General features: G+C 35.7%; 1 protein-coding gene across 2 annotated transcripts; it reads right to left on the bottom strand.

Moving 5' to 3' along the window:
* Positions 1 to 4,811: 4,811 nt before the first annotated feature.
* Positions 4,812 to 11,935, bottom strand: LOC139965811 (uncharacterized). 2 transcript variants are annotated; one of them, XM_071968551.1, is made up of 7 exons: positions 11,676 to 11,935; positions 10,674 to 10,776; positions 9,908 to 10,039; positions 8,435 to 8,519; positions 6,760 to 6,822; positions 6,311 to 6,374; positions 4,812 to 5,427 (listed from the first exon to the last, which is right to left on the bottom strand). In XM_071968551.1, the coding sequence occupies exons 1-4, from the start codon at positions 11,758 to 11,760 to the stop codon at positions 8,513 to 8,515; spliced, it is 327 nt and encodes a 108-aa protein (XP_071824652.1). In that variant the 5' UTR covers positions 11,761 to 11,935; the 3' UTR covers positions 4,812 to 5,427; positions 6,311 to 6,374; positions 6,760 to 6,822; positions 8,435 to 8,512. The 2 variants fall into 2 exon arrangements, with proteins under 2 accessions (XP_071824652.1, XP_071824653.1); XM_071968552.1 differs by lacking the exon at positions 6,760 to 6,822.
* Positions 11,936 to 22,109: the final 10,174 nt, after the last annotated feature.

Raw genomic sequence — 22,109 nt, forward strand, 5'->3', positions numbered from 1 at the left:
ATAATTTAGCAGCATGTCAGAGGGTATTATCACTAATCCCTGAAAATAAATAGAAATATCATGATTTATGATAATCTTGTACTCGAATTACTCCCTGTTTTATCCTTGTTATTAGTTAGTTTAGCATGATGCTTATAGGTTATTACAATCATTTGAATAATTAATAGATATAGATTAATCACAAATTAGGACATCGTCATGCGAATAATAAATATATTATAAAAGAAACAAGTGACCATCTTTTCTTTTTTTGAATATCTGAAAGTAGCTCTTGATAGATAATCTGATTATAACGACCTGAAGTTTCGTGATTCAATTTCAGTCAGGCTTGCAGTATATGTTTAATTTAAAAATGAATCAGTTATGTGGACAGGAGGGGCTTTTGCCAAAACATCGGTATTCATCCAAGATCAATTAGATACTAATAATTGATGGAATCTGCTAACACACACACATACATGTTTGTATTACATTCAGACCGAGGACCCAATTGTATTTTCCATTGTTCAAATCCACGTACCTATAACCTTAACAATATCCCATACAATAGAATCCTTCCGAGGACGTGGTGATTCTCTAGAAATAAAAACCGAGGACTTGGAATTCTTTTGTTCAAGTCCTCTGTCAGAAATACAAAACAAACGCAGACATGTACACACGCACACACGCATACACACACATATATATATATAAATATATATATATATATATATATATATATATATATATATGCACATATATATATATATATATATATATATAAATACAGCTATGAGATCCCTTCTTTCTATATTGTTCTAACAATAGCAACACCTTGAGGGATCCATTAGTTTTATCCTTCATTCGCATGACATGGTAAAATATCAATAACTAAACTGCAACAAGAGCAATACCTCATAATGTTGGTTATATTATAATTTATTTTCATTGATTGTTTTCAGACATGTGTGACATACGTGTTAGCTATTGAATGGTTTCAGATGCACGGAGAAGCGGAAGCATAATAATTAAAAACTTGTTTTAGCCACGCACCAAGATAACTTCCAACAAGAGGAGAAGAATCATGAAAGTGTTTATTCCCCTAATGTCGAGATGAGGGTTTAATCGAAGAAAAATCAAAACTTTACAGGGAGCCGGATATATAAGAAGGTATGGTAAACCAGTGATATCAATCCAGTGGCGCAATGATTCATATGGTTTCAATATAGGGCCCCGTAGGCGAGCGAGTGAGGTGCGCAATCATTTAGAGACAGCACTTGCGCAATGAGAGCCGGTTCCCCATTTTTCTTGATGATATCCTTGTTTCTGTTCTTGGTTCGGGACCGGTGCTTCGCCCCTTTCAGCCCTCTGTTGTTACGCCACTGTATCAATCTTGAAACAGCCTCTGTGCAAGCTCAGTACTCTAATCGTACACCCATCGTGTTTAGGAAAAATGTTAAATGGGTCTCTAAAGTAACATTTAAAAACCTATCAAAGCTGTACGAAGATTCCTATGCTCACATTATGTCTTTACGAAACCTTGAGAAAGAAAACTGTCCAGTGGCGTGCGCAAGAACCGCAAGGAATGGGAGGGGGAACACCACAGAATGCACTATTTGTCGTCTAAATTTTAATTTAATATTGCTCTGGCGGAGGACCCACAAGTCCTCCTAAATAGGAGACATTTCCAATGACTCCACTATAAAGTCGTTTATTCGACTCTTGCCCTCCCATAAAGCTCAGAAACCCAATCTTTATCATTCAGGGGAAACTTATGATTTGTTATTATAGCACAACCTTTCGTTATGAGATTCTTATAAAGACCTATATTATAGTCTATAGAATCGAATGCACAATTTGACGTCTTAATTGTATATTCGAGGGGACCCCCCCCCCCTCCAATCACCATACATAAAAAAGTTTCAAGGGCCACAGAATAACATTTCTCCATTACAGAATCCTTCATTCGCCTCTTCTCCTTCCATAAATTAGGTTCAGGCCCTAACCTTGAAAATTTGACGTTATTTCTATTTATTAGCACAAACTTCCGGTAAAAGCTTCCTATACAGACCTAACTTAAAGTCCATACATGCTTCAGAATGCACCATTTAAATCATAAACATTTTTATTTCATGTTTTTATGGGGAGGACCCCAGATGTCCTCCCAGGTGTCGGCTTCTTAATATGGACCTAAACTATAATTTAAATTTGTCTCAGAATGTATCATTTGACTCTGGGGGAAGAACCGACATACCCTCTTAAAAAGCACTCGGCTTCACTGTCACCAGTGCATTGCCCTTCCTTAAATACTTCATTCGCATCTGTCCTTCCCACATAAATCCAGGTCACTACCTTAATCAGTCGGAGTAATTGTTTGCGTTTATTATCACTTATTAGCACAATCTTGCGTTTAAACCTACTTATATAGACCTAAACTTATAATCTAAACATTCCTCGGAATACGCTATGTGACATTTAAAAAGCAATGATGGGGATCCTACCTTAATCCTACCTTAATCAGTTGGGGGGGGGGGGGATTTAATTTCGCTACCTCCGCCCCTCCTCCCTTCCTCCAACTTTGAAGTCCTGTGCACGTCACTTACACTCAATACATGTGACAGGTTTGCTTTCAGAGTTTGACATTTTCATAGATTTAGCATGTCTAGCAATTTTGTGTCATTTCATTTTTATTACAGAATGTGTTTTTTCTCTGTATTGCTTCGATCAATGCAGGAGAAATTCGATGTTAAGTTCATTTTCATACAAAAGATCCTAACATGTGTATACTTACACAACTCATAATTTGTTGTCATTAACGTATTTCAAAAGATCAACATGGGTGTTTGCTTTGCCATTATCACGCATCTCTAAAATGATAGCCATCCATTAAACAAATTTCAACTAATGAATTTTTGACAAAAGGATTCGGTTTGCTGGCGCAGTCGTTTCGTCAAACAATATCAGAAATAAAATCTTGCAAAGTAAATTTTATGAATCGAAAATGCTTACAAAATCCCTTATAATTGAATGAAATATTGCGGGGAAACATATAAGGGGCACGTTCATATTCATATCTTAATAATATATATTTTATTAAAGTGGTTTAATTTCATATTTTACCAACTTCAATGTACTGCATAGTTAAGCATCAACGAAAGCCTTCAACATCAAAACATTAACAAGTCCGTTTGACTGATATTTAAAATATATCCCTGCGTCTAACATAAGCTATATACATGTATAGTACATTGTATTATTGCAGCTGTATGTATGCGCCTGTGCCAGTTAAGGGATGCATGTACAGACTGTAATAGGTACACTAATCCAGTATAGAGCGTCTGGATAATACGATATGTACGGTGGTTCTGAAAGGACAGGGTACTTGTAGACTTAGTGTGTTAGTGTAACGCGACATCTCGAAAAAGTTGTGTATATTTGACGAGTTGACAAGTTAAGATCACATAATCACATAAATATCACATAAATATATATATAAATACATAGTGATATACTGATGAATATGGACCAACAGCAATGCACTCTTTTAATCCTGTTGGATTTGAGTGCAGCGTTCGATACTGTTAACCATGATATTCTTATGAACATATTGCGTACCCAATTTGGTATGTTAATAATGCACAAAAATGGATTGGTAATTATCTGTCTTTCAGAAAACAGCATATATCTATAGAAAATATCTCATCGAAAGATTTTTCTTTGAATTGTGGTGTACCACAGGGCAGCTGTCTCGGTCCTGTTCTTTTTCTTTGTTATGTTTCTCAGTTGTTTACCATTGTCTCTAAACACCTTCCTAAAGCACATAGTTATGCTGATGATACACAGTGATATTTATCTTTCAATGCTGGTTCTCTGTTATCTGAGGAACGGGCTGTTCTGGCGATGCAATCACTTATATTCGAAATAAGACATTGGATGATCAGCAATAGGCTAATGATCAATGATTCCAAGACCGAGTTTCTTTTAATTGGTACTCGTCAACAAGTTGCTAAGACTCGGGTTCAGATGATAAAAGTAGGTAACGTGGATATTAAGCCATGTGATAGTGCAAAAAATCTTGGGGTTTATCTTGACAGCAACATGTCAATGGATATTCATATTGGAAAAGTTTGCTCAAGGGCATACCATGGACTCTATAATATTCGTCAGATCAGAAAATTCCTGGATGAGGACTGTACTAAAACTCTTATTAATGCTTTTGTAATTAGTCACATTGACTACTGTAATGCACTCTTGATTGGTTTACCTGATTATAAGCTTCGTAAAGTTCAAATGGTACTTAATGGAGCGGCTCGGTTGATTTACGCTCTTCCTAAATTTTGTCACATTACTTTTACTTTACAATCTCTTCATTGGTTACCTGTACAGCAACGCATTGAATTTAAACAAATCTTGCAAGTATTTAAATGTTTAATAGGTCTTGCACCTAGTAAGTATTTATGTGATATGATCTTGGTGAAGTCTAGTTCTTACTCTTTGCGCTCACATTCTCAAATCACCCTGCATGTTCCTCGTATCAATCATAATACGTTAGGCAATAGGGCTTTTGCCTACAAAGGACCTCGGTTGTGGAATTCACTTCCGGTGGAATTGATGTATATCGACTCCTTGACCCTGGATGCTTTCAAGATAAAGCTAAACACATATCTGTTTTAGCTTGCTTATTTTGATTGACCCGACTGGTTGGCTTTTTCCTTGTTAAGCGCTTTTGAATGTTTTGTACAAAATTAGCGCTATATAAATGCATTTATTATTATTATTATTATTATTATTATTATTATTATTATATATATATATATATATATATATATATATATATATATATATATATATATATATATTTATGTGATATTTATGTGATTATGTGATTTTAATGCGTGTTGCTCTGTCACGTCTGGAATATGTTTTGTAAAGTAAGTTAGTAATCACATTCTCAGTTTATTGGTAAATTAAAAAGCATAAGAAAGATTGGCCTGCTCCATCTCCTCACAAGACTTTACCATCCAGTAGAGTCATTAGCCGTAGTAATTGAATGTTTAATTTTAGTTCCTTGATCAAAGACACGCAGCCAAGTTGAATGCCAGCAAAGTAATTTCGCTAGAAGTCGAGCAAACACTAGTCTCAATAGTTCATGAAGAACTAAACAGTCACATGTAATGGCGTCAGGCGAACCACGTGCAATAACGTTTTAGCTGATATCATAACTTTAATGGTCTCGCGTCTTCTTCTTCTCACACAGTCAAAGTATAGTAGGGCTGTATGTACTATGTACCATTGGTAAAGAGAGTGTTATTGCCCAGCCACCGAGAATTGTTAAAGTCTCGAAGAAAATGGAGAGGTCATTTTTACTCATAGGAACTCCGATTGTAGTAGCTTAATCCTAAAAACGGTAACGCTTCTTTCGTCGCCCTGTCCTGCATTTCGCATTACCTTTTAAAAAATAATCAAAACGAAAGGACCCAACGTAAAACACTGTTCTTATTTGCTGGTAAGCTTTTAAACATGAGAATATCTCAAAAAGTTAACTTAGAAAATAATATAAATGATAGAATTCCCTTAATTAATAGTTGTCCAAATCATCCACAGAATATTTCAAAGAAGCCCATATTCAGGTCAGTAAAGGAAATGTATATAATAAGCCTAAAATGGATATAAATGCACTTGGTCATAATACTATATTGAAACAGGGCACCAAATATTGAAGTAGGGGCACCAACAATTTAAGGAGGGGGCACAATGCTTGTGATCTGTAACTCATAATGGTTTCGTTCACATGATGCAGTTACAAATGGGGGCACATGGATAGGCACACCCTCCCCTGTGCTCTGGCCTGGCTATCGATTCTTCCTTCGGTGCTACTTTAATGGCTTAGAACTAATTTCTATACATTTTACAACATTGCGAGAATCTTGTATTTTACAGAATATTATTATAAAGTAACACAAGTTGAGCAAGATAGTTATTATACTGTGCTTCTCCGTGCATGCGTCAGTTTATATTCTCTTTCATATGACTGGGTCAATAGCAACACGTTCTATTTTCCCTGAAGGTATAATTCAATACAGTGTTTGTCTCAACACAGAGTAATGAAGTTAACTCATATCTTGAAGTAAGATTGACTACTAAATTAGGTGGGGGAAACAAAGTGACTCTTCAGAACCACTGCCACTAAGGATTCCAGTATTTATATTATACACAGCTATAATGAACAAATCTTTACCGTGATGTGCATGGGTTCTTTCTAAACCAAATTAGTTTATGAGAAAACAACTTGGTCAATATCCTATCACCTGCCGAATAGTCATTTACAAACCTGATATTGTCGACAAAACTGATGCGAGGTCATTTCGAATCACGTTAGACATAAATCCACAGATCTGGAATGAGTTCATAGAAATAAAATATGTTCAGCTGTTTCAGTCTTCTTGAAATCGACTTTGTCTCTAAATTTCAATTAAAGTGTAGATTGTTTTGAATCCAAATAGTTACTGTCAATGTCATATGATGTTTGAGGTCATAAGCAAACAGTAACAATGATATATTTGATCATGTTGTGCTTTGACGAGCAATAGGCCTATATGTTAATTAAATGCCATCATTAATCATTTTAGGTAACTTCTTAATCAACAGATATGCCCCCACGTAATTGGAGCTTTGGATGTCGTAAGAGAACTCTGTCGTAAGAGTTGTCGTAAGAGATGTCGTAAGAGATGTCGTAAGAGAAGTAAACTGGTCGAGAAATTTTAAATGAAAATAGTTTACCCCCTCATTTGCTGCTTTCTTAAGTATGCTTTCAACGGTACCCCAGACATCTTATAACGCCAACTGTAAGGAATGAATAAAGTCAGATTTCACAATAATTCTGATTCAAATGACTCATTTGAGTATAGGCTACGTCAAAACTGGTCATGGCTTAGCAACATTTCATAGTAGATATTTCATGGCCCAGTCTACATTGCATGTCAGAATCTCAACAGCGTTTACTATTTTTCATTATTGTTTATGCTATAATTATTATCAAGTAATTGCACCTCTCATCCAGGCGGGGCAATTTTTTCTAAACTGTTCGTTCATGTTTCACTTCAAATCACTCTTTTGGACAGTTTGAGCAGTATGAATATCATGTTTCTATCAGCTGCAGATAATGGTTAAGAATTGTTCATACTGCCAACACGAGTGCTTTTAAGTATGATATGAGAGGAGAGTACAGAGTGGTATTAGCATTATGAAATTCCCAACTGGCTGCACCACTTGGAGCAAATAGATAATTGATAGAATTGATACGAGCCATACTAGAGGACATAGAGTTGGAAGAGAAGAACGTTTTTTGTTTATATTTGACAAAGGGGCGAACAACACAGCTGCTTTAATTAAGAGGGTCGTGGTACTAACTCACTAAGTATTGTTCTGTTATGTCTCGGTTCTTCATATAGGGGTATAGATGAAAAGTTGTGATGCAGCGCGATGCACACTTAGATAATAACGGAGTAAGAAAATAATTAGTTTAGGGTAGAAACAGGATTTACTCTTTCTCATTGAAATAATCTTCTATACCAATTTCTCCGAGGCTTAAGACCGACGATCTTGAACACGACCAGCCAAGTTCAATGTAAACTACTAAGACATACTCAATCTTATCGAGATTTGAATATGCTTATATTCTTATTAATGACTAAATTTACTCAATATCGTTTCCGGAAGAGTTCCAAGTAACTTATGCGGAAAGCAACTCACAGACTCAGAATGTCGCACGTCACATGTATAACTCCGAAACGTGAGTCGCTATCGTAAGTCACATCTTGGCGTTTGGTATAATCGCCAACGCGTGTAGTTTAATAAGTGACTTTCCTGGCAACGAGAACCGAAACGAATGTGGTACCTCTGTTTGCCGTGATAGTATGTGTTAATTGTCGAGATCTTAGCTTCTTGTAACTTTCCATTCAAAAGGAAAACTAATTGGATATTTAATAACAAATAATTATATAAATTGTCTACTTTAAGTTATTATTATTTTTGTATTAGGAGCATTATATCGTCAAGTCTTACTTTCGCCTCTTTTTGCCAAAAGTTGTGTGTGTTTTATAGTTCTTACAGAGATAATGCAAAGTTTATGCAGACTGAAACAAATTAAGTCCTGTCACTAACACCCTTTTTATTTTGATTTTGACTGCGACGGTTTCCAGATTTCAATGTCCAAGTGAAGCCAAGTAACTTGCCTTACGTTTATTCAAATAGGGTTTGAAAAATCATTCCCAAAATATGGGGGTAATTAATTCGAAATTAATTCTATTTTGATAATGTTGGAATCTGACGTTGGATAATCATTGGTCTCGAAGGTACAGTACTCAGCGATAAACCAAACGATGTACCTAAATGCTCTCCGTTATTTGTCTAAGAATGAATTACAAGTGGATGAATAATTCATGAATTCACTTACGGTAGCCAAATATCAATTTCTGTGACAGTAAAATGACAATGTTCATCTGCCATATGGATAGTTACACTACCACACCCGTCAGCACCTGAAATGAAAGGATACGCTCAAATTAATTACATAAGTTTTGGTTAAGGTAGATGTTGACATAAGACTTCCAATTTTATGCAAATTAGTATATGTGGTAGCAAATAATTATTAGAAAATAGGCAAATATTATTCACTCGGCATTTTGATGCAGGCTACGTAATTGCCAATTTGAACAAATTCTGCACAGTCAAGCTAAAACACCGATATTTAGGGCAGCTTAGTTTTATACTTGGTATCTGGAAAATATACTAGGGGTTTCTTTCCCCTATAACATCTCATCGTGAGTGCAGAGGCAGTGTTAATAGGCAGTAAAGTTAAGACATTACCACGTTTAATCCTGCCCAAGTCATTCTTTGTTGATGTAGGGCAGTTTAGTTTTAGACTTGGTAGCTGGCAAATATACTAAGGGTTTCTTTCCCATATAACATATATATGAGTGGGCAGTGTTAATAGTCAGTAAAGTTACCATGCATGTTTATCCCTGCCCAAGATGTTCTTTGTTGATGTAGGGCAGTTTAGTTTTAGACTTGGTAGCTGGAAGACATACTAAGGCTTTCTTTGCCCATTACCATCTATATGAAAGGGCAGTGTTAATAGGCAGTAACGTTACCATGTTTATCCCTGCCCAAGATGTTCTTTGTTGATGTAGGGCAGTTTAGTTTTAGACTTGGTAGCTGGAGGACATACTAAGGCTTTCTTTCCCCATTACCATCTATATGAAAGGGCAGTGTTAATAGGCAGTAAAGTTACCATGTTTATCCCTGCCCAAGATGTTCTTTGCTGATGTAGGGCAGTTTAGTTTTAGACTTGGTAGCTGGAAGACATACTAAGGCTTTCTTTCCCCTATACCATCTATATGAAAGGGCAGTGTTAATAGGCAGTAAAGACATTACCATGTTATTCCTGCCCACGACGGTCTTAGTTGAAGCTGGGTAGTTTAGTTTTAAACCTGGTAGCTGGAGGACATACTAAGGCTTTCATTCACCCACTGTATACCATATATGAAAGGGCAGTGTTTCTAGATAGTAAAATAAAGATGTTTGTATCTTCCTAGGTAGTATCAGTGTTTATATCATTGCTGTACATTATTAGTATGGAGGACTTTAATATATAGTCTCTATTGGAACATTAAACTTATTTGTTTGTTGTTTTATTACTCTACCTAAATTACTGTACAACAAGTGCATGACGTTGGTATGTGCACAAACGTGGTCGCTTTGAGAACGGCTTAGTAAATTGTGTGTTTATAGTTTCCTAAATTGCTAATTTGAAGGAATGTCTTCGGACGTCCAATGTATTTTACTTCCATATGATAGAGACCACAGCACTGAAATAGGCCTTATATCATGTGCAACAGGTATGGAACTAATTAAATATCAAACTTACAACCTGTGTGTTCCATAAGTCCATTTATACTGAACATCAACGCGAAGCTCCCCTTCTTGCCAAGACAAGCCAGCATCTCCCTTTACAGCCAAAAATGACTTTGGTTTATGTTCAATGTCTCTAATTTTAACGCTGTACAAAGAAAAATAACAAGAACAGTACTGTGAGGATTACATATCGGCTACTGTATGATATTACTGACTTCGCTTGCTTCAAACAGTGTATATTCATTTAAAACTTTTCATAGGCACAATTGATAATGTTTTCAAACTATGAAGTCATCATGTTCTTGTTAAATATTAACAGTCGTTAAAGGTTGTAATTATTGCTTCCAAGTATGCTAGAAGGTCAAACAATGGTCACTCATGCTCAACTTTCAAGAAATAATTTACTGCCACCTTTAAAGCTTTACGCTCACCGAGCTAATTTATCCATGGCTCATTCAACCAACAGAAATAATTTACTGCCACCTTCAAAGCTTTTACCTCACCGAGCTAATTTATTGGCTCATTCAACCAACAGACGTCTGAGAATAAAGGTTGAGATGAAAGGACAATATGAAAACTTGTTTTGAAATGTTATTTAGATAATAGTTTCATTTGAGAATGTTGATTGAGAAGCTATGGTCGGATAATAGCCTTCCCGACAGCTTTCCCACTTATGATTCTTTTCTGTTCCGCTTTATAAGTTTAGAAATGATTAAAAACAAAGCAGAGACTGCCATTTCATTGGAAATTGGGCACGAATACTGTTCATTTATACTCACTCATAAAATCGGTATTCAAGTTTGTCAACCAACGCCATCTCTATGGTGAATTTAATGTCTGGTACTCCTCTTACCATAGGCAAGATCTGCTTGGCATCTGTTACTGAATTTGCAAAAGGACGGAATACAGTAGTATGATATGTCAACAGATTTGTGAAGGAAAATAACACTGAATAAAAAATCAGAGACACATATACACATTATGTTTCACTCAACGTCCTAACGATAGGTGACCATTAAATGATTTCGACACACGATACCATGTGAGCCTCTTTGAAGGCAAGCTGGGAGGAAAGTTCTCCTTATTTGCAGTAAATCGTTGTGTCATATTTCCATAATATTATGTCGGCCGCTGGAACAATTATATATACCATTCAAAGTCTATTGTGCTAGTTATGGAAACTCATCATTTCACCTACTTCTTTAGAGGGTTCTTTTCAAATAATTATATCAAACGTCGGTTTCATTTACCGATACCAGTGAAAACACAGTACCTTTTGCTAAGCATTACGAGCATTTACTCCTGAGGAAAATCATTTAAACGTAAGGTTTCTATAATACTTTTGGGTTGGATAATCTGCTGGATATTATCACACGAGATATTCTATATTCACAATTCGGTCTATTTTTATACTGTTTCCATTATTGTTGACAATTCGTAACAATTTTCCATTCTGCATACCATATTTTCTATAAGATGTCAGATTAACGATTCCCTTTTCACATTTGTGCAGTTATATAAACTAACATTAGACCTTCCTTTATGGGACTCAATTTCGTCCCTAGGAAAACACCATCTCGACTTTATGCAGCACATCAACAGCAACATTATGTATGAAAGTCAATATACATTGTTACCATAGATGAATTAACCTACGATTTATTACTAATTGACCCGATATCCAACAAATCGAACATAATATTAGACCTAGGACGTCCGATAACATGCCTATACTAACTAAATACCTAGGCAATTGAATAGCTTTTCTTACGCACACTTACGAAACTCAATTGCTTTCTCTGTGAATCGATTTTCTCCAAATGCCAGGTTTATTGTGATAAGAATTAAGAAATTGGCTCCTTTCATCTTGCATGAAACCTTTGTAGCAGATCAAATAGTAAGTAGATTGGTAGGATGGACAAAGTTTCGGTGCTAACATTCAGGCATGTCTGTCAGAGCTCACACTGCACTCAGTATGACCATGATGGATTGAGCCTAACAAACCATATTATGTACGGGCATCAGTGCAGTGGGCGAGTAATGAAAGGCTGGCAACCCTTCAAACGTACCTTATCTATAGGTGCATCTATTGTCCACAATTATGAATTAACAATTCTTATTACACATTCCATATATCAATCACACACATACAAATAAACAATATACCACACACACACAAAAAACAATTTCTTTCAGTTTTGAAAAGTGCCCTTTGATCTTGTAGGGATGAGTTATTTCTTATTACAGATATAAGTCCTTCTGCAATGAATGAGTACTTGAACATTTTTGCTTAAACAATGCTTGACTCGACGCTCTCGTGTACATGGTTCAACCTGCTGCCATTGCTTAAAGCCTCATAATATGTCCAATCTCGGCGGCCTAATGAAATGTTTTTATACTACTGTGTAGTAAATAATCACACAAACTTGACGAGGTGTGATATGCTAACTACACAATCGAACCACAAAAGGGTACATAGTTTGATATCGGTGGTTAGTTTCTGGGTAATGGCAGGCAGAATGAGGCTTAATATTTATAGGTCTACGGACAGCTAGGAACATCATTGTCCTAATCTCTCCAATAGACATTAGAACTCATGAAAATAGCTGCAACTCTCATCAAAATCTATCATAGGTTGACCATTGTACAAGTCGTTTATTTAATTCTATTTTCATTTATGAATGAACATTAGCTAATTATGCACATCGATGATGTGAAGGGAGTGACTGCCTAATTTCCTTTCATGATATTCCTTTGTTGACAATCTTTGTTTCAAGGACACTTAACACAGGTTTGTGACCTAAGTCGATTTAAAAAAGAAATTGATTGTTTTCTTGAAAAGAGGAACATAACATAATTCAAAAGATATAGTTGGGCTTGTAATTGGGGTTAAAGTGAATATGGGTTAAAATACGACATTTTGATGACCGCAACACTCTACGTCATAGCTTGCACATATTTATGAGTTTCCCAAGATTTATTAATACTTCAAATCTGTATATCTTAGAAACGAAAAAAGCTTTTCGAAAAATTACAACAGATTTCGAATGCGATAATAATACAGAACAAATTCACTGAATATGGGACAAATTGGCAAGGTGCCCGTAGACCTTTTTTTTCGATAGAACGTATGAACATGCACCAGGTCTATAGAGTAATATTGTTTATCGGTCTCATACACCTAATCACCAACCGAACGATTTTAGTCATAAAAGTAACTTTGTCCGTTAGGTTAGTTATGAAAGATAATAGGACTCAGTGCAACTCTTTACCTAGTCGAGTCACTTTGGGAAGTAATGAATATCCTTCCTCCGAATTCGCAGACAACTGCAAGGTCATTAGACATAGTCAACATTGACTTGCCGCAACTTACCGAAGAACGCAATGGCAAACTGTAATGGTATATAGTCTTTCGTCTGTGTCATTGCTGTGTTCAAATATTTTTCTCTCTCTTGACTGAACAGCTGCATTATTTGGAGGAGCCACATTAAGCGAAAGTTGTAAGGTGGTTTATTAAAATAACCTATCTTGTAGCGATTTGTTCAGAATTAACGGCTGGGAATATCACATCGGTTACAGATTCTTCCAATTGATCTTCCATATTGTGATTGTAGGTAGAGGTATATGTAACGAAACACATGGAAAGCGTCTCGGTTTAGGATGCCGATTATATATGATCGTTTGGTAAACCTTGGATCTTAAACAGACCAATTCAATGAAATGATATGGCCTTATCATCATCATATAAAGATCTTTATGAAATACTTTCTATTGACGCTTCCAATGATTTCTTAATTCCTACGTACTCCTATCCTTTTACGTTGTAGCTTTTTCTACCGACTGAATACGATTAAAGGGGATAGATAGATACAGGTAATTGAACAGCAGAAAACAGACCAGACAGATAAAGAAATTTGAAAAGAGAGAAAAAAAAATTTAGGCAAGAAACATATTCCAACCAGTTACAATAATTTTTTATTTTACTTATATATATATATCTAAATAAAAATAAAATAAAACTGTTAGCAAACTGCTTTTCCACCAGAGAGCCTGTGTAATAGAATATGTCAAAGTAAGTTGGCCTGACGTTTCGATCCTAGCAGGATCTTCTACAGAGGCTAAATGACAAGTAACAGTAACAGAAGGGACAAAAACACGCACAGAATACAGACAGGTTAATGAACACGGTGAACACAATGAGAATATATATATATATATAAACTTACACTTTGATTGGCTCCCATATTAATAGCCTTAATCTGCTGCTCGCTAAAAACAAGCAAACGTTACAGGTGTTCGTCACGGTGTTCCTTTAAACAATTGTTGGGTGACGTCGCATTTGTTACTCCAGGGAAAAGTACTGTTCGGTTCTCCAACGTCACAGAAAATCTGAAAACAGGCTACAAGACGACTACACCTCTGTAAAAAAATCTTGACATAACTTCTAACCTATCTTTTCACACATCTAGATTTAACACTTTCAATAATGGGTGTTAAGGTTTTATTTTATTTTATTTGATAGAGCCCATGCATGAGCGAGTTTGTCGTTACGTTCGAGTACACAGGGGCTAATACTGTCACGCACAATTTGAGTACTGAAGGTTGTCATAAGTACGGCTACCAACCAACCTTTTTCACAGGAACTTTTTCGCGTATTGCTATAGCCACATCGACAGACTTAAGCGAAGGTAATCATTTCAAATTAATTTCATGAAGCATATGATGATATTTATGTTAACTACAGTAAAACGTAACCTTACAGTAGGCCTCACTGCAGAACAATATCATTCTTGTTTATGGTGTGACTGGAGTAGGTAGTTGCATCTGTGTACGTATTGTAGGCATATGCAGCTCTGTGTGTATTTGACTAAAAGTATTCCTATACTATAGCTCCGCGTGTTTGAGTTGTCAAGCCAAGTTTGCATTGAGATAATTGCACGTCATTGACATATCAGTTTGTCAGCCTTTTTTATTACACCGAAATCTTTTTGCAAGTGATTGTCCATAATTACCATTGACATAATCATGATGAACACCCTTGTTAGCTTGCTAGCTTGGTAATTTTGGAACCATTTAATTATTCACCCGCCTTGTCAGATGACTGCACGTGATGTATCTTCACCTGTCAATCATCACCGAAATCGGGATTTGGAATATGTTAATGAGCTAAATCGATGATATGTCGATTTAAATAGGTAAATGTCAATTTGAGTTGCTAGAAACTGGTATAAGTCCAAAGAAATTGACATATACCGATTTATTTTACATATCATCGATTTAAATCGGTATATGTCATTTAAACTGGTATAAGTCGAATTTAATTGGTATATGTCGATTTAAATTGACATATACCGATTTAATTCGACATATCATCGATTTAAACTGGTATATGTCGATTTAAATCGGTATAAGTCGATTACCCACGATTTGAGACTGATGGCCCGCCATACACCTCCCCTTCGAGTAATACAAGTTTCTAGAGCGATTATTTGGTTACGATGCCGGAGGCTCAGTAACCTTTGTTATCATGCTTGTGTGGGTGTGGGCGTGTGTGTTTTTCTGTATGGGACGGCTAGCTTGTTAACATGATATCTCAACAACCACAAATTAATCAACATCGGACTCGGTATTTTGAATACTAACGAGTTGACAGGGCTTACCATAAAAATATTAAATGTCATATCTCTTCAACTGTATGTTCGTATAAGTTTATACTTGGTATGGTGCTGAAACTACATAGTATGTAGATGGTCTTTGCAACAACAGTTTATTAATTTATTCAAAAATTTACCGGGTACAAATTGTGTAGAAAGGTCTCTAAGGATACTCTGGTGTTTAAATGAAGTTAAAGTGGAACGATAGTGACAGAAAAAAAATCTCTCATTTTCATATATAATGTAGTTCATATGTTACCAAGCAACACATTTTTTTAATTTTCCAAATAGCACACCGGAAAGTTATAAAAAAGGGAATTATAACGTCGTTTTTTCGTCTCCGTAATTTAGGAATTTGCAAACACTGCAACGACCTTGAACAGCCCTCAGGTCAGTGAATGACGTCACTGTGATGATCTTTTCTTTTGTGAACTGTTCAGTACGGAGCTGTGCGTGCATTTCGTGTCAGCATAACTGTTATTTTCCGGCGTAATGTTCAAGACATAAATAGATAATGAATATCATGGTGTTTCTTGATTTCTTCACCACGTGTTTACAAGTTTGTTTTTACGAAATTTGCGGCGATTTCGCAACGATTTCCCAATATCTGAAGAGGTAACTCGCAAGCTGACCCAAAGTAACGTAAATCTCAAGATCACGTTTTTGGCGGGTTTTATACAGAGTGATGTATGAATGTGCTCACTTACCAGTCAAACTGGCACAATAACAATAGTGATGATAGTCTCACGTCTAAATGTAGATTAGTATAACATCCGAAAGAAAATCCAAAGTTCTAAACAAAATAGATTCGCTTGTATGCACTAGGCCTACTGTAAAACATAAACGTTCCTTGTTCCGACGAAAAGGTTTCATTGAGCTTGAAATACAACCGCATTTGAACTCAATCGAGTAGTTAGTCTAGCTCGAAAAATTTTCTCACTACATGCAATGCCTATTGCGTTTATTCACATGCATGCCTCGTGGTTTGGGCTTCAGGAGGAATCGTAATCTAGCCCAACTTCACGTTGGTCCGCAAACGGTACTTCCACACTGTGCAAACACAAGTGACAGTGTGCACTACCGTAAGTAATACTTACACGATGTTTTGTTTCGCTCGAGCATACACACATTTCCTATTCGTATTACATTTAAAGTGGTTTGGAGGGTATGAACACATCTCTGCCCCAAAAAACTGCCTAAGCGACGTCCATGCCCCAATTGAAATTTGCACGTTGATTCTCTCCTCACATAGTCATTAGGTTGTTCACGTCTGACATGTCTTCCAGTTCCAACACTTACTGTTGCATTTATCGGGATATATAGAAATAATGCGGCATAAAAGCATCAATCTTTCAAACTTTTCTTACTTTAGTGACCTTGCCACACGCAAATTTCAATTGGGCCCGAGATGTCTCTATGACCGATTATTCCGTAATTTACATTGGGGCAGTCGGCTTCACTAAAACGACAAGAAAAAGCAGGAACAATAACACCTTTGTTTCAAGCAGTGTTTCAAATCTCCTCTCTTCCCTTTCAATGTTACGTTTACGTTTAAGTTAAAAAATCGATGAGGGGCTATTGTCCCATTTCCGGCTTAGGCCCATATTTATTACAGCGTTAGTGCTGACTTTCAACTTTTTCTGCATCAAATATTTAGGGTCCCAATCATCTTCTGTGAAGTGGGCAGAACAAACTTTCACATTCTTGCCATGAGAAACTCCTGGTGCGATGAAGTCTTTCCTGGTTCTCCGCACAAATCGTATCCAGAGTTTCCGATATCTCTCTCTACTTTTTCCGCTTGGAAAATTGAAAAAAACTTATTGTAGAGTCCACATTCGTTCTGTTGCATCCCCCTACAACGCAATTTCTTGGCATTTTGCTAGTGGTTTAGGTTGTTTGTCGAGTCCAATGTAGAGTAGGTTGCAACTAAACTTACGCACTAAGTGCACACTGCTGAAGTACACTTCACTTTGTTATCATCAAAATGACGTCACATGTCACTGTAGATCACGTGATCATCAAATCGCTTTTCGCGAAAAGCCCAATTTTTGTTTAAAAAATCAACGAGTTTAGGGATTTTTTTTTAGCCTTTCCCAACATCGGATTGACTTGAATTTTCACATGTGTAAAGTGGAAACCAACTAGAATACTCTTGAATAAAATCGTATTTTTTCGTCGATGCTGAAAAATCACTATCGTTCATCTTTAAAAGAATGCGATTTGGATTAACTTTTAGACCTGCACTTTTGAAGAGCCGACGACATCAAGTTAGCTGTAGGAATACAAAAGTCCAGAGATTGACACAATATGTTTTAATGTGAATGCTTGAAAACCGGAAGAGCTATAGAATCATGACTAGCACCAGTGGCGTAGGGGGGGGGGGGCGTCTAGGCTACCTGCATATTTGTCTTCCCGTATAAACTAGCAACTACATCCTGCCTGCCCCCTCCCCAAGAAAGCATTGTGCTATATATATATATATATATATATATATATAGGAATAACGGAAAAACTGTTAAACTACTATGCTGCATATATATATATATATATATATATATATATATATATATATATATATATATATATATATATATATATATATATATATATATATATATATAGGAATAACGGAAAAACTTTTTTTTTTTCCTCAAATTTTATTTCAACATTCTTTCGTTGCATAAATTATAATTTCAACATTCTTACGTTGCATAAATTATAAGGGAACATAACATGAAAATAATTTATACGATTGATGAAGTCTTTACGAAAATAAGAGATTGCATTTCTTAAATGCATTATGTAAAGTATTATATGAAATGGGCGCATGAAATTTAGACGTTTGTAAATATTCTTCTACTTGAAGCATAAATTTAAATCGAAATAAAAATTCGTTTAAATTAGGGAGTTCTTCTTCAACTTTCTTCTTGAAAATATAATACTTTAGGTGGAAAATCAAAAAGTTGTAGGGGTGCTTTAGGCACAATTTGTACACGAAATAAATGTCCTGCTTTGAGAAAATAAATTGTTGGCCAAGTACAGATTGTTCAACATCTAAAATAAATGACTTGCTCATATTACAATCCCAAAATAAATGATCATAGTTTCTTCATTCTCCTCACAAAAGGTGCACATTGAATTATTTTTAATATTCAATTGATGAAGCAAACGATTTGTCCCCAGAATCCTATGAATAAAACGATACTGAAAAAATTTAATCTTACTGTCTCTTAATGACTGAAAAGGGCTTAAAAAGACCCTTCTCCATTGATCCTCATTAAACTGAAAAGAGGTTTCCCATTTCAGACAAGCGGTCGGTTTGGTAGAGACATTCTTTACCACCTCCTTATAAAAGGCACGGGACATATGGGGAATACTGGATAACCTGTGATACAAACTGTCATCTTCAAGGGGAACATCATTAACGTTGAGCAACGTTTTCCAGTAGGAGGGGATAGCGGCAACCAGACCAAAATAGAGGGTGAGATGTGAACCAACTAAATTAAATTTATTTCGAAAAGTTGAGAAGTTAAGAGCCTTGTTGTTAACGTGGAATAAATGCTTCACATATAAAACCCCATTGGTGTGCCAAGTCCTGTAATAAATAATTTTATTATTAATTCTAATTGCCGAGTTATTCCATACAATTTGGTTACCAAAATTATCTACCGGCTTTTTAAAAGTACAACAAGCTCAAGCATTACAGATGTCTTTAATGAAACCATTATATGAATGTCTACACCCTGGTAATTACACTCAAACAAAAACTCTTTCCCGTACTTTGAGAGATGAAAGTTAAAAATATATTTCCAATAGATCTCAGTATCATCGAGGTATCTCCTTAGCCACGTACACTTTAAACTGCGAATAAAGCTAACAATGTGAGTGGCATTGAGCCCCCCTTTACTGAAGTCATTACTTAGCGTAGAACGCTTTACTTTGTCTGGTTTTCCACCCCAAATAAACTTGAATACAATACTCTCCAGTTCGCTAATAAACTGGTAAGGAGGGTCCGGAAGGACCTGGAAAAGAAAGACAAGTTGAGACAACCCAAACGTTTTAACAATAGTGATTTTCCCTAAAGGGGTTAAGTCTCGATGCGACCAAAGATTAAGAAGGCTCTTAAGCCTTGAGAGCTTAGGGGTATAGTTGAGATGAAAAAGGTTGTCCCTAACGGTGGAAAAAGTAATACCAAGCATAGTAATTGGACCTAATGTCCAGTTGAAAGTAAACTCCTCCAGATATATAGGTTTTTGGCGTTTTCTAGGGCCAAGAGGGAAAATATTGGTTTTATCATAGTTGATTTTAAGCCTGACACCTTTTCAAGGTGAGTAAAAACCTCAATTAATTCGCACAATGAATCACGTGAATCATCTAGGAAAATACAGGTATCATCAGCGTACTGGAGAATCATAAATTCACGACCGAAGAGAGACAAGCCTTTAATTAAATTATTATTGTTGACTTGAAGATTAAGAATCTCGGCACACAGGATAAAAAGATAAGGGCTTAAGGGGCAACCTTGACGGACGCCCCGAGAAATCTTAAAATATGAAGAGGAGAGACCATTATTAGAAACACAAGCTGAAGCATTTAAATACAAAGTACGTATCCATCTTATAATGCCATCATTGAATTTGAAATAGTGTAAGCACTCCCAAATAAAATTCCACTCAAGCCTGTCAAAAGCCTTTTCAAAATCAATATACTCAAGAGAAAACCTGAAATGTTGTTGTCATCACAATAATCAATAGTGTCAAGAATGCAGCGATTATTCTCACCAATAAATCTGTTGTTAACGAATCCAGTCTGGTTAGTGTCAATTAACGTTGGTATTAAATGTTTTATTCTTAACGCAAGTACTTTTGAAGCAATTTTATAGTCCACATTTAAGAATGAAATAGGGCGGTAATTCCTGACAAAACCATGATCCTTGCCTGGTTTGGGGATTAATGTTATGATACTCCTAGATTGTTCAGAGGACATACCAATGTGGTCAAATGCATAATTAATAGTCTGTTACCAACTCTCCGATTACTGGCCAATATTTTTTGTAGAAGTCTGCGGAGAGACCGTCGCTACCGGGACTTTTCCCGTTACAAAATGTAAGTAGGGCAGTGTGACAGTCCTCGACTGAAAACCGCCCATCACAGGAATTTGCATCTGCCTCCCCAAGAAACGTGGCGCCATGAATGTTTGTAAAAAAATCTCTCACATTTGGCCTATTTTCACTGGTATAAAGGTTGATATAAAAATGATTTAATTCGTTGAGAATTGCTTTGGTACCAGTTATGTCCTTTCCATCTCTACCTCTCAGCTCTGATATTGAATTCCTTGACTTATTTCGCCTCTCCAAATCCAAAAAATACTTCGAATTACGTTCTCCTTGTTCAACCCACATTGCTTTCGACCTAATAATGATACCTTGCAGCTTATAATCATAAATGTGATTCAAGTTATTTTTTGGCCTCCTGGAGATTGTTAAAGACTTCGCTTGAGCCAGAGACGTAATGAAGACTTTCTAACCTAGAAATTTCCTTGACTAACTAAAATTCATTTTTCCTACGAGCGTCTGCCTTACTCTTACTGTAGTTAATGGTTGCAATACGGATTTTATACTTAATCAATTCCCACTAACGTGAAGCATTACTGTTATGCAGAGAGTCTACTTCTGTCACAATAAGGTTATTAATCATGTCTGTATACACTGAATCTGACAAGAGGGAATTATTGAACTTCCAGAATCCTGGACCTCTTTTCTGACTATCTACTGTAATAAAAAGGTTAACTATGGAATGATCAGACTGCATACCACTCGAAAAAAAAAACTCTTGGTCACAGAATGAGCCAAACACTGTGTGAGATAAGGAAAAAATCTAACCTGCAGTGAATAGTACTGGTAACATTTGAACTCCAGGTGAAGTATTTTTGATGAGGATTTCTGTCTCTCCAAATATCTAATAAGTTAAAGGTAGTCATTAAATCACGGAATAAATAACGGAAAAACTGTTAAACTACTATGCTGCATTTAGAGAAAGGCTGGATCTCGAGTATATATATATATATATATATATATACTTATACATAAACATATACATATACGTATACATATACATATACCTATATATATATACATAATACATATATATATATATATGTATATATATATATATACATATATATATATTTATATATATATATATATATATATATATATATATATATATATATATATATATATATATATATATATATAATATAACGAAAATCCACGTTTACTCCAAAAGAAAATATTATTAGAGAAAACCAGAGAAATAAGATATGACTCATAATTGACAAATAAGGAGTAAGTTTTACAAAATATATTGGAATTTTCGGTCCCCCTGGGACCTTCGTCAGCAATACTTGGCAGTCGAATGAGAAGTACAAAATGTGACACAATGAAAGTATGACGCTAGATAAGAGTAAGTTGCAATGATGGAATTAAAACCAAATAAACCATGACTATACAGGAAGCGGATTAAGGAGCAAAGAACGGATTACATATGCTTGTAGAACTGG

The sequence above is a fragment of the Apostichopus japonicus genome, chromosome 3, assembly GCF_037975245.1.
Source record: "Apostichopus japonicus isolate 1M-3 chromosome 3, ASM3797524v1, whole genome shotgun sequence".
NCBI lineage: Eukaryota > Metazoa > Echinodermata > Holothuroidea > Aspidochirotida > Stichopodidae > Apostichopus > Apostichopus japonicus.

Bases quoted from the DNA above. Each gene is read 5' to 3' on its own strand.
- LOC139965811 (XM_071968552.1), bottom strand. From the start codon at position 11,760: ATGAAAGGAGCCAATTTCTTAATTCTTATCACAATAAACCTGGCATTT. The intron at 10,777-11,675 runs GTAAGTGTGCGT...TTGCAAATTCAG, and splicing joins AGAGAAAGCAATTGAGTTTC to TAACAGATGCCAAGCAGATC. The intron at 10,040-10,673 runs GTGAGTATAAAT...TTCTTTGTACAG, and splicing joins CTTGAATACCGATTTTATGA to CGTTAAAATTAGAGACATTG.